The 17844-nt window shown below is 42.5% G+C and overlaps 1 protein-coding gene across 1 annotated transcript in view; it reads right to left on the bottom strand.

The window, feature by feature from the left end:
- Nucleotides 1-17844, bottom strand: part of LOC127009616 (extracellular matrix organizing protein FRAS1-like) — a 105420-nt gene that overhangs the window by 57439 nt on the left and 30137 nt on the right. Inside the window, 1 exon segment of the mRNA XM_050882846.1 lies at nt 2444-2475. Coding sequence (XP_050738803.1) covers nt 2444-2475 — 32 coding nt within the window.

Genomic DNA, 17844 nt, shown 5'->3' with positions numbered 1-17844 from the left:
TGGGAAGGGAGGGGGGAAGAAGAAGGGCACGTGAGATGAAGAGAGAGCGACTGAGACACCGAACGACCGAGAGAGAGACGAGACCAGGAGGATTATGAGAGGTAGGCGTGAAGGCGGACAAAATATAAGAACGTAAGAACATAAGGAGTCTGGGAGGCTACCTTATGCTAATCACGTCATATTTCTCTCCCTCTCTACCTCTCAACCTCTCTACCTTTCTTATCGACAGCCCCTCACCTCCTACCTACCCATCCCGCCCACTACGCCCACCCAACGCGCGCCCCACCCCATCCCCCCGCCCACCCAAAATATATAGACTATCCTGCCGCCCTCCCTTCACGCCCTGATATCCATCACTCCCTCAGCTTCCCGCGCCCTTCCTCTCCCTTCCTTCGCCCTTCCTCTCCCTCCTCCTCCCCATCCTCATCACGCTTGTTGGAGGTGTTGATAGGCGGGCAGGGAGTGGTGGAAAGGTATGTGGATGTGTGAGGAGAGGGAGGGAGGAAGGGAGAGGGAGGGGGAGAGAGGTGGAGGGAGAGAGAGAGAGAGAGAGAGAGAGAGAGAGAGAGAGAGAGAGAGAGAGAGAGAGAGAGAGAGAGAGAGAGAGAGAGAGAGAGAGAGAGAGAGAGAGAGAGAGAGAGAGAGAGAGAGAAACTAAAGATAATTATATAGAGAGAGAAAAAAGAAAGAAAGACAGAAATAAATGAATAAAGAAAGAAAGAAAAGAAAGAAAAAAGTTAGTTGGATAGAAAGAAAATAAAGAAAGAACGAAAGAAAGAAAGAAGAAAAAAAGAAAGAAGGAAGGAAAGAAGGAAAGAATAAAGAAAAAGAAAAGAGAAAGAAAGAAAAAGAAAGAAAGAAAGCACAAACGAAAATCATGCCCGACTTTAAAACTACACTGAAAAAAAAAAAAAACGAGGAGAAAAAAAACACGAAAATAAAAAAGAAAATAAGAAAAATAATTTGATGTAGAGAGAGAAGGAAGAAAACAAAGCTCCACCAGAAAACAAATGAGGCAAAAAAAGAAAAACCGGGGAAGAAAACTGAAAAAAAGGAGCAAAAACGAGAACTTGGTTGAGTCGAGACGGCCAAGGTCATACGTCACTTGTCAGGGGAAAGAAATGCGGGGAGAGACGAGAGAGAAAAAGATAAATACGAGGAAAAACAGGACAGAGAGAGAGAGAGAGAGAGAGAGAGAGAGAGAGAGAGAGAGAGAGAGAGAGAGAGAGAGAGAGAGAGAGAGAGAGAGAGAGAGGAAATAGAATGATATACAGGGAAAAAGAAAGGAGAGACAGACATAAATAAAGAAAGAGATAAAGAAAGAGAAAAAAGAAAAAAGTTAGTTGGATAGAAAGAGAAAGAAAATAAAGAACGAAAGAAAGAAAAAAGAAAAAAAAGAAGGAAGGAAAGAAGGAAAGAAAGAGAAAGAAAGAAAAAAGAAAGAGAAAAAGAAAACACAAAGAGAGAGAGAGAGAGAGAGAGAGAGAGAGAGAGAGAGAGAGAGAGAGAGAGAGAGAGAGAGAGAGAGAGAGAGAGAGAGAGAGAGAGAGAGAGAGAGAGAGAGTAACATCAACAGAGAAGGAAAGTAAAAGAAAGAAACCAGATAGATAGATAAATAGAGCGAGCAATAAAGGAGAGAAAGAAAGAAAGAAAGAAAAATGAAAGAAAGAAACAAGAAATAGATAGATAAACAGAAATGAGAAAAGAAAGAAAGAAAGAAAGAAAGAAATGAGGGAACACAGCAAAAGAGACAATAGAAAAAGATAAATGTGAGGAAAATAGGAGAGGGAAAGAATACGAGAAAGAAAGAAAAAAGAAGGAAAAGAAAAAAAAAGGAAAGAAAGGAGTAAAGAATGAAAAAAAGAAAGAAAACACAAATAAACAAAAAATAAGGGAAGAAAAAGAAGAAAACGAAAGGAAGAAAGAGAAAAAAATGAGGGAAAGAATACGAAAAAGAAGGATAAAGAAGGAAAAGAAAAAAAAAGGAAAGAAAGGAGGGAAGAATGAAAAAAAGAAAGAAAACACAAATAAAGAAACAGAAAAAAGGGAAAAAAAGAAGAAAAACGAAAGGAAGAAAAAGAGAAAAAAAAAGAAAGAAAATATCACGACAAAAGAAAACAACACAGACGACTTTGAAAGGAGAAGAAAAAGAAGAAAAACGAAAGAAAGAAACGAGAAAGAGAAAAAAAAGGGAAAAAGGAAGAAAACATGAGAACAAAAGAAAACAATGGACGACTTTAAAACCACAGAACAATAAACACAAAAACGAGGAGACAGACAGACAGACAAGACACACCAGACACACACATAATTTATCTCAAGGCGAAGGTTTCCAGCCGCTGATGAAAATTAATGAGTTACAGGATATGAAGACTAATTTGAGGCAGAGTGGGAAGGCGAGGCGACGTGATGTACGATGTGTGGGGAACCAGCAGATACTCACGGGGTAGTAGATGCCGTCCTGGTGGCAGAGATCTGAAGGGAGAGAGAAAGAGAGCCATTATTTACGGATGAAATCATGTATGGAGGGAGCGACAGAACAGATGGTGCCTACTCCTGGGCGTGAGAAACCCGTAGAGTAATGGATGTGGGGCACTGAACCTCATCGTTGCCAGATTATCGTACTCAGAGCATAGTATTTACCGGTTTCTGACGCCTAACTATTGCCGAGAAATATCAAGAATTAACTATTTTAACGATATATATAAATGAATCTTGTTAATTGGGACCAGGAGACAGATTTGGGGTCGGAAGTCGATAAATATAAGAGGCTGAATACGACAGTCTGGCAACGTTGCAGAACCTTAACCGTGCAAGCTGTTAACCAAAGAGGTGAAAAATGGCAAGTTTCAAGATAATAGTTAACCCGGTACCAGCGACGGGCCAAATTTGTGGCTTCACCGTGTAGCAGCAACGGGCCAAATTTGTGCCATGATATAAACCCCCCAAAATTGATGATGCATAAACTGATCACAAATGCTTTGATATGTATTATGAAATGGTTTGTGTGAGTGATGATTTTTACTCATTTTTCTCGCTTAGAGGGACCATTAAGAAACATGATCCCCGCTGCTATGCTCAAACTTTTTTCGGCTCTCTCAATAAATATTTCGGAAGGCCGCAAAGGAGATCAGTCAGGCTCTCATAAGATTTTTTTATCACGTTCATGGTGCAGAAGACTTGTCAAACTACCTCTAGGCTCATAACTACCCATAGATTTCCCACGACCTCTACGGAAGCCTTATCTACCGTGGGTGTGTAAGGCCATAAATACTGAAGAATAATGGGTCCTGAAGCTTTGTGGCCCAAACCGTACTATATTCTCCATAGTGGTTCGTGGACTGTGGCATTGACCCCTTAACTTGTGTAAATCAAACCTGTGAATGTGGCAACAGTCTCAAGATATTCAAATACAGTCAATTCAAATAAAAAAGTGCTATTGTTATTATTAAGCGTCCCATGTTCCACCTTTTTTATAATCTTCTACGAAATTAAAAATCGCAGCAATGATATTATATTCTCTACCTCTATACACAATGGCGCCGGGAGCAAACGTCCAACATTAAGACTAAGTGCCTTTGGTAATCAACATTGTCCCGTTAACAAACAGTGATATTACGGCGATCTTTTGAATAATTGGATGCAACTGAAGGAGAGATCATTTACAGTCACTTAGTCCAAGCTGAAGTTTCGTCTAATTATCTTTTTAACAAAACCTCTGAGATTCATGAAGTCTAAAAAACTGACATGTGGTTGGGGAAATTGGTGTTCACGTCCGGAAGTTTCAGAATACGGACGAAAATACACACTGAATAAGGAGACTGGAGGAGGGAGGGACCGTGAGCTTGGTGTACAATGGTTGGAAGAAGAAAAAGAAAGCTGGAGTGGCCATAGCTAAAAAAAAATAGGTAAATACTGGTACTGTCGTCTGCTGTACTCCGTTGCCGCCTGATGACGTCACGAGCTAATGGTGGCTTCTCCCCGTAAGATGAGAATTTGAGATATCTCTCCAATATCCAGTCAACTAGCGATTTATAGGACGTAATATGTGCACTACGTTATCATTGGTACGTGGCACAATGCATTTCTAGGCTCTTCCCACCAACGTTACCAGATAGTCGTACTCAGCCTCCTATGTTTGCCGATATCCGACCCAAAAACTGCCTCCTCGACCCTAATAACTGCCTTCATATATTGTTATCGTTAAAATGTTAATTATTGGTGTTTTTTGGCAATAGCTATGGCTCAGAAACCGGTAAGTACGAGGCTCTGAGTACGATAATCTGGCAACGGTGCTTCCCACAACCGGAAACATGTCCATGCCTCCGAGTGCCAGGGTTTAGCTCGAGGCAGATGCCGCAGCAGGACCCCACTCGCTTAAAGAGCAAGAACTACAGGAAGCTCAGACTCGTAACCTTTCCCATAAAGCCATTCGTTACCCGGCAGGAGGGGGAGCGCAGGGCGTCGCGTGAGAGTGTTTGGCAACTCGCTCCATGATGCACGAGTTCTCCATCCGATGTTATGGTGGTGGTCAGCGCCAATTGATAATTACGTGGGAATCATAAACTTGCGGGTGGACAAAACTTCCGGGGTTAAGATTCTTGTTCTAATAAATCAAAGCTCCAGACGCTCGCTTCTCTCGCTCTTTTTTTTATGCGTGTCAGAAGTGATTTACGAGCATCCCGCTATCAGATAAATAAAATATCACAACAGCTCACACGTCCACAACAATCGCGGTAACACTGTCTACAAATCACGCGATGCCTTATTTGATGAGGTACATTAAATAAGGCATCAAGGAACACAATAATTTTATCAGCTGAACAGTTTATGACAACCATGCCGTGACGGGCCACAGGTGGGGAGACGCTTATTAATAGTAGAGACGAGCGTGGCGCTACATGCATGTACCCAGACTCGTCACCAGTACCGGGGCTCGATACGGGAAAGGAAACAAATAAAAGAAAAGAAAACGAATTAATACAAAAATATACCTAATATATGTATGTATGTATGTATGTATGTATGTATGTATGTATGTATGTATGTATATTTTTTTCATATGTTCTAGGCCAACAAGCTGTTCCTCCGCACATCTGTTATCGCTGCAGCCAATGCGATGCCGTTCATTCTATTTCCAGAGGTGTTTATATTCCCCGAGAGTTGTTCGGGCCTGGAATTTTCTTTTGTTTGAAATAAGCATTGCAGAGAGTGTTAACACATTCAAGCTAAAAGTTGTTTAAGTTATACTGAAGCGATAACATAATTGTGTTTAAAAAAGACTTGGGGAACACAATGTAAAGGTGTAGAAACAATATAAAGGTGCGCGGTGACTTGATCAAGGCTTTTAAATGGGTGATGGAAACTGACAAGGATGATACTGGTAAGATCCTAATTAAAAAAAAAAAAGTTATAAATCATACACCCATGGTTATCCTTTAGGTAGGAGCTAGAGTGAGTGCTAGACAGATCGTTGTCGGTTGGTACGGTAATAGAGGCTTGGAACAAACTCAGCAGTTATGAGTTTGGTGCATACACGACTGACAACTTCAACTGGAGATTAAATCGATTAACGGATGGTGATGGCGGATGCTGAACAACAGGTTTTCAGAAGAAGGATGGTTTCCTTAACACTCCATGTACCCTCGTGTGTCTTCGTGTACTAGTCTCAAGCTTGTTGTATAATCACACTCTGTACTGCCTGGGGGTTGGGAAGGCATGCTCCTCCCTTCTCCTTTGTTGTTTACTTGCAACAATAAACTATCAACCATCAATCTTGGATGTACAAGAAGTTGCAACGTGTACACATCACCTTAAAAAAAAATCCGAGTCTACCAACGAAGCTACCCCCTCAAGGACCAAGTGGCAGGAGAGAACAAGCAAACACGGTGCATCGGGTATCCGCTAATCCGAGGTCCCGATCTCGTCAAGATGAATGGCACGTGCATCGCATCGCTGCTTATGGAAATGAACGAATAAAAACAACGATTGATGCCGAGTGTTCTGGGTGCACACGGCCATCTGATAGTAAACATGTATCGATATTGTATCATATAATACTTTAATAGATTTCTGAAGGTCGTATATTATCAAGCTGCAGTATATTATTATTACGTAAGCAACACAATGGCAATGGCCCATGCGATCATACGGACTTGTTTTTTTTTTTCTTTTCTTAGGAGTGGTATGTTGTGGGCGTTCTTATTTATTTATCTATTTATTTATTCATTTATTTGCTTTGTTTAGACCTCGATTCTATCACATAGATTCAATTACTCGTATGGCTCTTCGTATCATCAACTGCTTTTCTCTTATTGACAGTTTTCTACCTCTAAAAATCCCGCCGTAATGTTGCATCTCTTTCTTTCTGCTATCGTTATCTTCATGCTGACTGCTCTTGTGAACTTGCTAACTGTATGCCTTTCCCCCTCCCGCGGCCCCGCTGCACTCGACTTTCTACTCAAGCTGTCCCCATGCTGTCCAAATTCCTTATGCAAAAGTTAACCAGCATCTTCATTCCTTCATCCCTTTCGCTGGTAAACTCTGGAACAGCCTTCCTTTATCTGTATTTCCTCCTGCCTACGACTTGAGCTTTATCAAGAGGAGAGTATCAGGACACATCCACGCGAAATTGACCTCTCTTTCGGCCACCTCTTTTGATTCTTTTTTTAGGAGCAGCGGGTAGCGGGCTTTTTTATTATTGTTTCCTTTTTTTGTGCCCTTGAGCTGTCTCCTTTGTTGTAAAAAAAAATGACCTCTTTTTTGGTCACTCTTCTCTAATTGCTTTTATGGGAGCAATGCTAGCGTGTTTTTCTTTGTTGTTGTTTTTGTTTGTTTTTGCCCTTGAGATGCTTCCTCTACTAAGAACAAAAAACTCATAAGCTGAGATACCTGACGAAGCTCTCCTTATGCATGCATGAGTAACGGAACAACATGACTATCAATCGCAGCCCCTGACGCCACGAAGGCTGCCGCGCTGGTTCCGTTGTTGCCTGTACTGGCCTGCTGACTGAGTGGACACCCGCTGACTGAGCCTTATTTTTTCTTCTTTGTCGTCGATTGATTTTAAGATTGCCTGCACGTGACACAAGGGTCGTATTAAAGACATATCGCCACCCAAGAACACATATTTGACAAGGCTTTCGTGGGAGTTGTGGGCATTTCCAGGGGTAGTTTTATGACCCTGGTGGTAGTCTGACCCTTCTTCTGTACCATGAACCTAAAGAAACACATATTTGACAAGGCTTTCGTAGGAGTTGTGGGCATTTCCAGGGGTAGTTTTATGACCCTGGTGGTAGTCTGACCCTTCTTCTGTACCATGAACCTAAAGAAACACATATTTGACAAGGCTTTCGTAGGAGTTGTGGGCATTTCCAGGGGTAGTTTTATGACCCTGGTGGTAGTCTGACCCTTCTTCTGTACCATGAACCTAAAGAAACACATATTTGACAAGGCTTTCGTAGGAGTTGTGGGCATTTCCAGGGGTAGTTTTATGACCCTGGTGGTAGTTTCGTCCTTCCTCTGTACCATGAACCTAAAGAAACACATATTTGACAAGGCTTTCGTAGGAGTTGTGGGCATTTCCAGGGGTAGTTTTATGACCCTGGTGGTAGTCTGACCGTTCTTCTGTACCATGAACCTAAAGAAACACATATTTGACAAGGCTTTCGTAGGAGTTGTGGGCATTTCCAGGGGTAGTTTTATGACCCTGGTGGTAGTCTGACCCTTCTTCTGTACCATGAACCTAAAGAAACACATATTTGACAAGGCTTTCGTAGGAGTTGTGGGCATTTCCAGGGGTAGTTTTATGACCCTGGTGGTAGTGTGACCCTTCTTCTGTACCATGAACCTAAAGAAACACATATTTGACAAGGCTTTCGTAGGAGTTGTGGGCATTTCCAGGGGTAGTTTTATGACCCTGGTGGTAGTCTGACCCTTCCTCTGTACCATGAACCTAAAGAAACACTCATTAGAACCCGACTGATCCCCTCTTTGACCTTTAGAAATAGCCGATGTGATATGGCAGTGTGTCTTGTAATGCCAGCTATACTCTAAATTTCATTACGATTTTGTTACAATGAAGAAAATGCGTTATAAAAACTCTACCCACGCCATGCACTAACTCCGTCTGCGCCACCAGAAATTGCGTCATCAGTGAAAATATGAATAAACAACATATGCGATAACCATTACCCACAATAATGCAGTCACTCACCCAAACACCACCACCATCAACACCATTATCACCAATACCACTAGCTAAGACCCACCAAAACTACCACCATCATCATCACCACTAACACCACCACAGCTATCATCACCACCACCACCATCACCAAACTACTAACTAAGACCTCCACCACTACCATCACCGCTATCACCACTAACACCACCATTGCTATCATCACCACCACCATCACCAAACCACTAACCAAAATCACCACAACTACCACCATCATCATCACCACTAACACCACCACTGCCATCATCACCACCACCACTATCACCAAACCACTAACCAAAACCACCACAATTACCACCTCATCATCACCACTAACACCACCACTGCCATCATCACCACCACCACTATCACCAAACCACTAACCAAAACCACCACAATTACCACCATCATCATCACCACTAACACCACCACTGCCATCATCACCACCACCACCATCACCAAACCACTAACTAAGACCTCCACCACTACCATCACCACCATCACCACTAACAACACCACTGCCATCATCACCACCACCACTATCACCAAACCACTAACCAAAACCACCACAACTACCACCATCATCATCACCACTAACACCACCACTGCCATCATCACCACCACCACCATCACCAAACCACTAACCAAAACCACCACAACTACCACCCTCATCATCACCACTAACACCACCACTGCCATCATCACCACCACCACTATCACCAAACCACTAACTAAGACCTCCATCACTACCATCACCACCATCACCACTAACACCACCACTGCCGCCATCATCATCATTATCATCATCATCATCATCACCACTTACACCACCACCCCCATAATCACCACCGCCACCACCACCATAACCACAACCTACCATTATCACCATTACCATCACGACCGTAACTACCAACACAGCAATCCAAAAACTCCACCACCACAAGTAGCTAATCACCAGCGCAGCCAACCAGGTATATAATGTTTGTGCGGTACCATAGCAGACCAGCCAGGCAGCCAAACAGGGAAGCTCCACGCTGCAAACATAGGCACAATACAGCTGCAAGTCCTATACCCAGTGTGTTTTTGAAGCCCCCCCCCCCCCCCCACTGCCAGTGACTACGGTACCGTCACCATAAGGATCATCACCAAAACGAGTAACTAGACTAACATCAAATGCCTAAAAAAGGAAAACATCTACCACAACAAACAAACAAATAACTAGCCATTCCCTGTTATCATCATCATCTTCATCGTTACAAGCATCATCAACAAACGTGTCTTCCTCTTCAGCATTATATAAACACACACATAAGGTCACCATTACTAGACTATTATCAAATGCCTTGAAACAAACATCTACCACAACGAACAAACACTTAACTAGCCAATCCTTATTACCATCATCATCATTATCAAAAGTATTATCAACAAACGTCCCTCTATCCTTAACATAATATAAATACACAATAGCTCACTGGTACTCTCTAACATCAAATGCCTTAAAAGAAAGATCTACCACAACGAACAAACACTTAACTAGCCAATCCCTATTACCATCATCATCATTATCAAAAGTATTATCACCAAACGTCCCTCTATCCTTAACATAATACAAACACACAAGAAGTCACTGGTACTCTATAACATCAAATGCCTTACAAGAAACGTTTACTGCAACAAAAATAACTAGCCATTCCCTTTAACCATTATCATCACTAGCATTTTATTTTACGGCAAAGGAAACAGCTCTAGGCCAAAAAAAAAAATCAAATAATAATGAAAAAAAGCCCGCATCACATTTTACAGTTCTATGGTAAAAAAAAAAGAAAAAAAAGAAACAAGAATGAAAAAAAAAGCCTGCATCACATTTTACGGTAAAGGAAACAGTTCTACGGCAAAAAAAAAAAAATAATAATAATAATAATAATAATGAAAAAAAAGCCCGCATCACATTATCACAAGTCCGTGTCTTTCTCCTTAACATTATATAAACACACACATCAGGTCACTCGTACCCTTATCATCAAACAGCCAAGAAAAAAACATCTACCACAACAAACAAGTAAACAAACAACAAGTCGTTAACATGATATAAACAGAGCAGGTCACTAGTGCTAAATCCTCTAACATGAAATACTCACCCCCCAAAAAGTCAACCACCACAACAAACAAGTAAACAAACAACAAGTCGTTAACATGATATAAACAGAGCAGGTCACTAGTGCTAAATCCTCTAACATGAAATACTCACCCCCCAAAAAACTCAACCACCACAACAAACGAGGAACCCACCAGTCCAACGTTGCCAGATTGTCGTACTCAGGGTATTCTCAGACGCTCTCTCCCCTCACAACACATATTTCCAAATGCCACAAAGGTTATCAGAAAGGTTCCCATGAGTGTTTTTCACGTTCATGGTACAGGAGCATTGTCATTTTACCACCAGGGTCATAAATCTATTCATGGAAATACCCACAACTCCTACGAAAGCCTTATCAAGTGTGGGTGTGTGAGCCCTGAAACGTTGAAGAATATGGCGCAAGTTCATCTATTTGACAAGGCTTTCTTAGGAGTTTGGGGCATTTCCAGGAGTAGTTTTATGACCCTGGTGGTAGTTTGACCCTTCCTCTGTACCCTGAACCTAAAGAAACACTCATTAGAACCCGATTGATCCCCTCTTTGACGTTTAGAAATAGCTGATGTGAGAAGCGAAGGTGTCTTAGAAAACCGACCTGATCAGCCTCCTATGTTTGCCGATTTCCGACCCCAAAACTGCCACCTCGACCCCAAAACTGCCACCTCGACCCCAAAACTGCCACCTCGACCCCAAAACTGCCACCTCGACCCCAAAACTGCCACCTCGACCCCAAAACTGCCTCCTCGACCCCAATAACTGCCTTCATATATAGTTATCGTTAAAATGGTTAATTATTGGTGTTTTTTTGGATATAGACTCATATAGCTATGGCTCAGAAACCAGTGAATACGAGGCTCTGCGTACGATATTCTGGCAACGGTGCCCACGACCCACTCCCCATTACCACCACCACCACCACCACCACAACCACCACCCTTCACCACCACCACCACCAGTCATCGTTCATAGGTATCATCGCCAGAACCATTACTACAAACATCGCTACCATCATCATCATTACTCACCAACAACGCCATTATTATTCAACACCACCACCACCGCCACCCCCTCCTTCTTCACCTCCTACCCCTCCCTCACTACCACTACCATCACCACCCCTCTTCCACCACCACAGCCACTATCCCTTCCTCTTCTTCCTCTACCACCACTACCACCACCACCGCCACCACGATCACTCACCACCACTCAAGTACTAACTCGCTGTTCTATTTACTTTTTTACTTGAGGGAGAAAGTAAAGTGAGGGGGGGAGGAGGAGGAGGAGGACGAGGAGGAGGATTAGAGGCAAATAAGGGGAAGAGAAAATGAGAAAATTAGAATAATGGAAATGCAGCATGCAATTTAGAGAGAGAGAGAGAGAGAGAGAGAGAGAGAGAGAGAGAGAGGGGAGGAGGGAAAGGAGGAAACGTCTGTGAAGGGCATCGCCATGTGCCATATACGGTTGTCTTGCCGCTCCTCTCTCTCTCTCTCTCTCCCTCCCTCCCCTTCCTTCCCTTTCCTTCCCTGCATCCCGCGCTCCTCAGACATAATTCGTGTTTCCAAGCCGCTAGTTTAGTCTCGAGAAAAAACAAGAACTGCCTCTGTGTGTGTAACTCGTGTCCTAGTCTTGTTCGTGCAAATAAACAAAGAAAAAGGAGATGATCGTCTGTGCAGGCCACGAAAAAAAAAGTGCGAAGCGGGTGTTTGCTTAGATTTGAAATGCATTACGTTTCCTTTACCAAATCACTTCATGTTTTTAGGTATTACAGCGGTGTGTGTGTGTGTGTGTGTGTGTGTGTGTGTGTGTGTGTGTGTGTGTGTGTGTGTGTGTGTGTGTGTGTGTGTGTGTGTCGCGTGATTCACTTATACATTTCATAATCCTCTCTCATATCAGACATAACGAATCAAAAGAACTGAAATAAAGATGTTCATAGAGTTTTTTTATACATAACTGCTTGCAAATGTCCCCGTCTATATGTACCGACAAGTTGCATGCACTTCCGTCCGTCACCTGAAATGGACACATCCCCATAATAAAATGTAAGTTAGTAAGAACTCAAGAACTCGTATACTCATTTGCATCATGTAGCGCTCCTGAATACGAAGCAGTGACGGTGAACAAAGGTGGAGGTGGAGTCTACGGGTTGTATTATAAGACATTTCGTTGCCCAAGAACACCTATTTGACAAGGCTTTCGTAGGACTTGTGGGCATTTCCAGAAGTAGTTTTATGACCCTGGTGGTAGTGTGACCCTTCTTTGTACCATGAACCTGAAGAAACACTCATTAGAACCCGACTGACCCCCTCTTTAACCTTTAGAAATAGCTGATGTTAGGAGCGAACGTGTCTTATAATACAGACTTAAGAATACGAGTCTCACACACCCACATTTGACATTTGACGCACAACATGTTAAACCAATGGGTCTTATATGGGAAGTCAAACCTTATATCCCGTGTCTATATTAGTGAGCGACTGTGTTACGGACATACAAAAGACAGGTGAGATTATGCAAACAGGTATTCTTTTGTTTTCTCTTTTATATACTCATTATTTCTCCTTTCTTCTCTTCTTCAGCTCCCTTCTAACGTCCTTCATTCTTCCATATATCCTTTCTGGCATCCTTCCTCTACTATATAGTTTCCATGGGTGGTTTTAAGAGCCTGCACCGTAACAGAGCCCTGGGCGACGGGCATGAGGCGGGGACCGATGAGACACTCCTTACACACATGCGGCCTTGGTGTACATAGCATTAACGTGCATTTTCTTATTGTTATCTGTAAATTCTTCTATTGGGGGGGCGCCCGAGTATCCGTGTAGACAGAGTTGCCTGGCATGCTCAGTTAACCCGGTAGCAGCGACGGGCAAAATTTGTGGCTTTACCGTGTACCAGCGACGGACCACATTTTTGCCATGATGTAAACCCCCAAGTAGATGATGCTTTAACTGATCACAAATGCGTTGATATATATTATGAAATAGTTTGCGTGAGTGATGATTTTTTCTCATTTTTCTCGCTTAGGAGAGGGCCTTTAAGAAACATGATCCCCGCAGCTACCGGGTTAACCAAATAACTGTTAGAGACAAATGACACTTCTTTGTAAACTAATTACATGTGTCAAGATCCCCTCCCAGGAGTACTAGAGATGAAAAGTTGGAAAGTTTCGTTTAGTCGGCGCAACATCTGTGGTCATATGCCGGAGAGAGACAGAAGGGGAAGGAATTATAGGAGAAGGGAACAGTACGAGCGTCTGGAACACTGCACTGCCATAGAAATAAGTGTAGCATTTCGGTACTAACAGTGTGTGAGCAGACCTGGAAGACATTGCGGCCAAGTGAACTAATGGCCAGTTACGCGTGCTGACGGGAGTCTGAACCCAGCACCAGAATGCCTGTAAGGTAGGCAACCACCAAGGATTTTATGACGAGCATCAGCTAGGGTTAAAAAAAAGTTAAGTGTGCAAAATATCCACTTATATGAAAACTTACGGAGTGCCTTGCAGATTCACGTCAGTGGAATATCTTTTCTTATAATTTTAAGAGCTTTTTTTCTCAACAAAGCTAATCTGTTCTATCATGCAGCTGTGACTGACAGGATATTCACCTACAATCTCTAAACGGGGCAGTGACGGCGCTCACCCGGCCCGGACAACGCGACACACTGTTGCCTGTTATTGTTGAACCAGATATTTTCAGGTCACTGACGGGCGGAGTGGCCAAGGCGAGAGCACTCCATGGCCTCTTTGTCCCCCGAACATTGCTCCCTTTATTTCTTCCACTGAGGCGCTCCACAGGGACTCCACCTCAAGCAGCGTCACGGATCTGCACAGGCGTCATCTCTGTCAATACCACCAGAGTTCCGGCGGGTGAGGGCTGGTACCGCAGGGTCGTGGACTGAGCAGGATGTGTCCACGGAATAGAAGGAAAACGAAATGACTCAAAAGGAAAATATAGCAAGGGAAAGGACGCAAACTCTAGCGCTTGTGTGTGTGTGTGTGTGTGTGTGTGTGTGTGTGTGTGTGTGTGTGTGTGAATGTGTGTGTACTTTCCTGTCTCGATGTAAACGTTCCATATATTTCTTAACAGCATAACAACATCTCATGAAGTCTTCCCTTTCGTCTTTTTATATCGGATAATTCCTCAGTCTTGCTATTTTTGTTCCATCAATGACAACAAAAATAACAACAAAAAAATAATGATAATAATTCACAAACAACAAAATGAGTGGATGTATTTATAGAACCCCAGAGAGAGATAATGTCTCGACGTTTCTTTCTGGTATATTTATTACTTGCAGTACCGTCGCAGAGAGAGAGAGAGAGAGAGAGAGAGAGAGAGAGAGAGAGAGAGAGAGAGAGAGAGAGAGAGAGAGAGGAGAGGAGAGGAGAGGAAAGGAAAGGAAAGGAGAGAGAGAGAGAGAGAGAGAGAGAGAGAGAGAGAGAGAGAGAGAGAGAGAGAGAGAGAGAGAGAGAGAGAGAGAGAGAGAGAGAGAGAGAGAGAGATTGATTGATTGATTGATAGTTTATTGTTGAGAGAGAGAGAGAGAGAGAGAGAGAGAGAGAGAGAGAGAGAGAGAGAGAGAGAGAGAGAGAGAGAGAGAGAGAGAGAGAGAGAGAGAGAGAGAGAGAGAGAGAGAGAGAGAGAGAGAGAGAGAGAGAGAGAGAGAGAGAGAGAGAGAGGAGAGGAGAGGAGAGGAGAGGAGAGGAGAGGAGAGGAAAGGAAAGGAAAGGAAAGGAAAGGAAAGGAAAGGAAAGGAAATGAGAGAGAGAGAGAGAGAGAGAGAGAGAGAGAGAGAGAGAGAGAGAGAGAAGAGGGAGTGGGGGGTCGACAGCGCGAGGCCTCATCCACAGCTGCGACGGGCCGCGGCGAGACGATGTTGTCTCTGTAAACACAGCGCGTGGCCTTGACTGACCTGACGCTTACGGACGATCTCATGAAGGATGCCGGGGCTCATTACTGTCTCTGCCCTGTGTGTGTGTGTGTGTGTGTGTGTGTGTGTGTGTGTGTGTGTGTTACAATCATAAAGTTTGATATTACTGTACACGTAAAACTAAACATCGATACTTTAGCAACTGAGCCAAATTTGAAGTGGTGTGTGTGTGTGTGTGTGTGTGTGTGTGTGTGTGTGTGTGTGTGTTACAATCATAAAGTTTGATATTACTGTACACATAAAACTAAACATCGATACTTTAGTAACTGAGCCAAATTGAAGTGTGTGTGTGTGTGTGTGTGTGTGTGATACAAAAACCTTACATAGTATCATACCTAATAACTCAAAAAGCTCGAATTTCAAAATAACTGAGCCAAATTCAACGTTATATGAAGCGTAACTAAAAATAACGAAGGCAGAAATATTAAAAACAGACACGACATCATGTAAACAATGAATAATATGCGTGAAGATAACCCAAAGTGTATAACAGCGCAGGGATTCAAGAAAACTAACTCTGGGGCGTGTGCGAGAGTTTGTGTGGGAGGGTCAGGCTAGTCCCCCTCCCCCATACACACACACACACACACACACACACACACAGCTCGACCTCTGCTATGGCACTCACACGCGTACTCTTGAGGACAGCGTAACCTTGGCCTTGCCGCATCCATGAACTGAGGGACCTTCATAAGAGACAAATTGCTCCTACCAACTCGGGTGTGGCGATGTGTGTATAAGGAAACATTGTGGGAGCTTGGGTGTTGCTAAACTAAAAACATGGATACAAAATAATTAAATATGTTCACAAAAATCGCAGTTGAGGTTGTTACACAGAGGGGTCAGGAAGGGTCTGGCTTCTGCTGTCCTTTGTATCATAATACTACCCTGGTTCATTATTTCATTTTTGTTTTCCAGAGCTGAATGTAACCTCACACGACACTATGGGCCAAATACTTAGACATTTCGGCCCCAAGCACACATTTGACAGGGTTTTCATAGGAGTTGTAATCGTTTTCAAGGGTAGTTTTATGACCCTGGTGGTAGTTTGACCCTTCTTCGCTACTATGAAGGAAGAAAGAAAGGAAAAGAGAAAGAAAAAGAAGGAAACAAACAAAGACTAAAAGAAGGAAAAGAAAAGAATGATAGAAAGAAAGAAAGAAAAGCAACACAGAAGAGAAAAAAGAAAGAAGGAAAGAAAGCATAAAAAAGGGAAAGAAGAAAAGCAAAGAGAAAGAAAAACGAAAAAGAAAAAAAAACTCATCAGTATCATTATAAAAAAAAGTCAAGCTCCATCGCATCCGTCTCCGTCTCTACCCAACTAATAATAAGTCTCAAGTTACACCCACCCATCACTATTAATTTCGACCGATGATGCAACACCTCACTTCAGGCAATCGCTCAGGCTGCAACAACCACTAAGTACAGAGGGCGTCGCTACTCTTACGTATTATAGAAGCGTGAAGATCTCTGTGATGGAAGGCAGGGAGATTGTATGTAGTACCCGTTTCCAGACAGCGCTTTAATTGTTTCTTTAAGGCCTGGTATTACGAGACACTTTCGCTTCTCACATCAGCTATTTCTAAAGGTCAAAGAGGGGATCAATCAGATTCTAATGATTTAATTTTTTAGGCTCAGGGTACAGAAGAAGGGTCAAACTAGCACCAGGGTCATAAAACTACTCCTGGAAATCCTCACAACTCCTACGAAAGCCTTGTCAATTATGTGTTCTTGGGCGGCGAAATGTCTTATGATACGACCCCTTTTTGTGTCGTCCATATGTGGAGTAAGGAGTACGAGTGAGGCGTGCGTGTGTGGATAGTGGGATAGATAAATATAGATAGGTAAACCGATAGATAGATAGAAATACATAGATAGATAAATAAATGGACATAGAAACTCATACAAAGTTTCAGATACATAAACCGATAGATAGACATTTAGAAGTATAGATAGATAAACGGAAAGAAATAGTGATAGATAGACAGATAGATAGATAGGTAGATGGATATAGAAAACTCATACATAGATAGACATTCAGAATGGTATAGAGATTAAACCGTTATTACCAAAGTGAGAGGGAGCAGTGGAGATAAATGACAAGAAATAGAGGGAAATATCATCAGGGGATAGATACATACAGACAAATAAACAAATAGATAGATAGACATATATTAGATAGTTATCAGTAGAGTGGGATCGGGAAAGTGGGGCTAAATAACAAGAAAAAAAAGTATTGATATATTATCCATAAAGATCTATCATGTTTTCGTTTCTTTCTTTCTTTCTTTTTTCTGTTTTCTTTTCCTTTCCTTCTTTCTTATTTACTTATCTCTCTCTCTCTCTCTCTCTCTCTCTCTCTCTCTATCTATCTATCTATCTATCTATCTATCTTATGCAAGTGATCATGTTCATCGTCTCTAAGTACTCTCTGGATCACCGCTTCTTCACAAATAGATAAGTCTTCAAACGGTGGGAGGCACATATAGATAAATCACACTAAGTCGCTGTGGGAGAAATTTGAGGATCATTAAGTAAGGGGAAGTGAAGGGGGCGT

The sequence above is a fragment of the Eriocheir sinensis genome, chromosome 41, assembly GCF_024679095.1.
Source record: "Eriocheir sinensis breed Jianghai 21 chromosome 41, ASM2467909v1, whole genome shotgun sequence".
Taxonomy (NCBI): domain Eukaryota; kingdom Metazoa; phylum Arthropoda; class Malacostraca; order Decapoda; family Varunidae; genus Eriocheir; species Eriocheir sinensis.
Note: the sequence above shows the minus strand (reverse complement) of the source record. Positions and strands in the feature narration are given on the sequence as shown.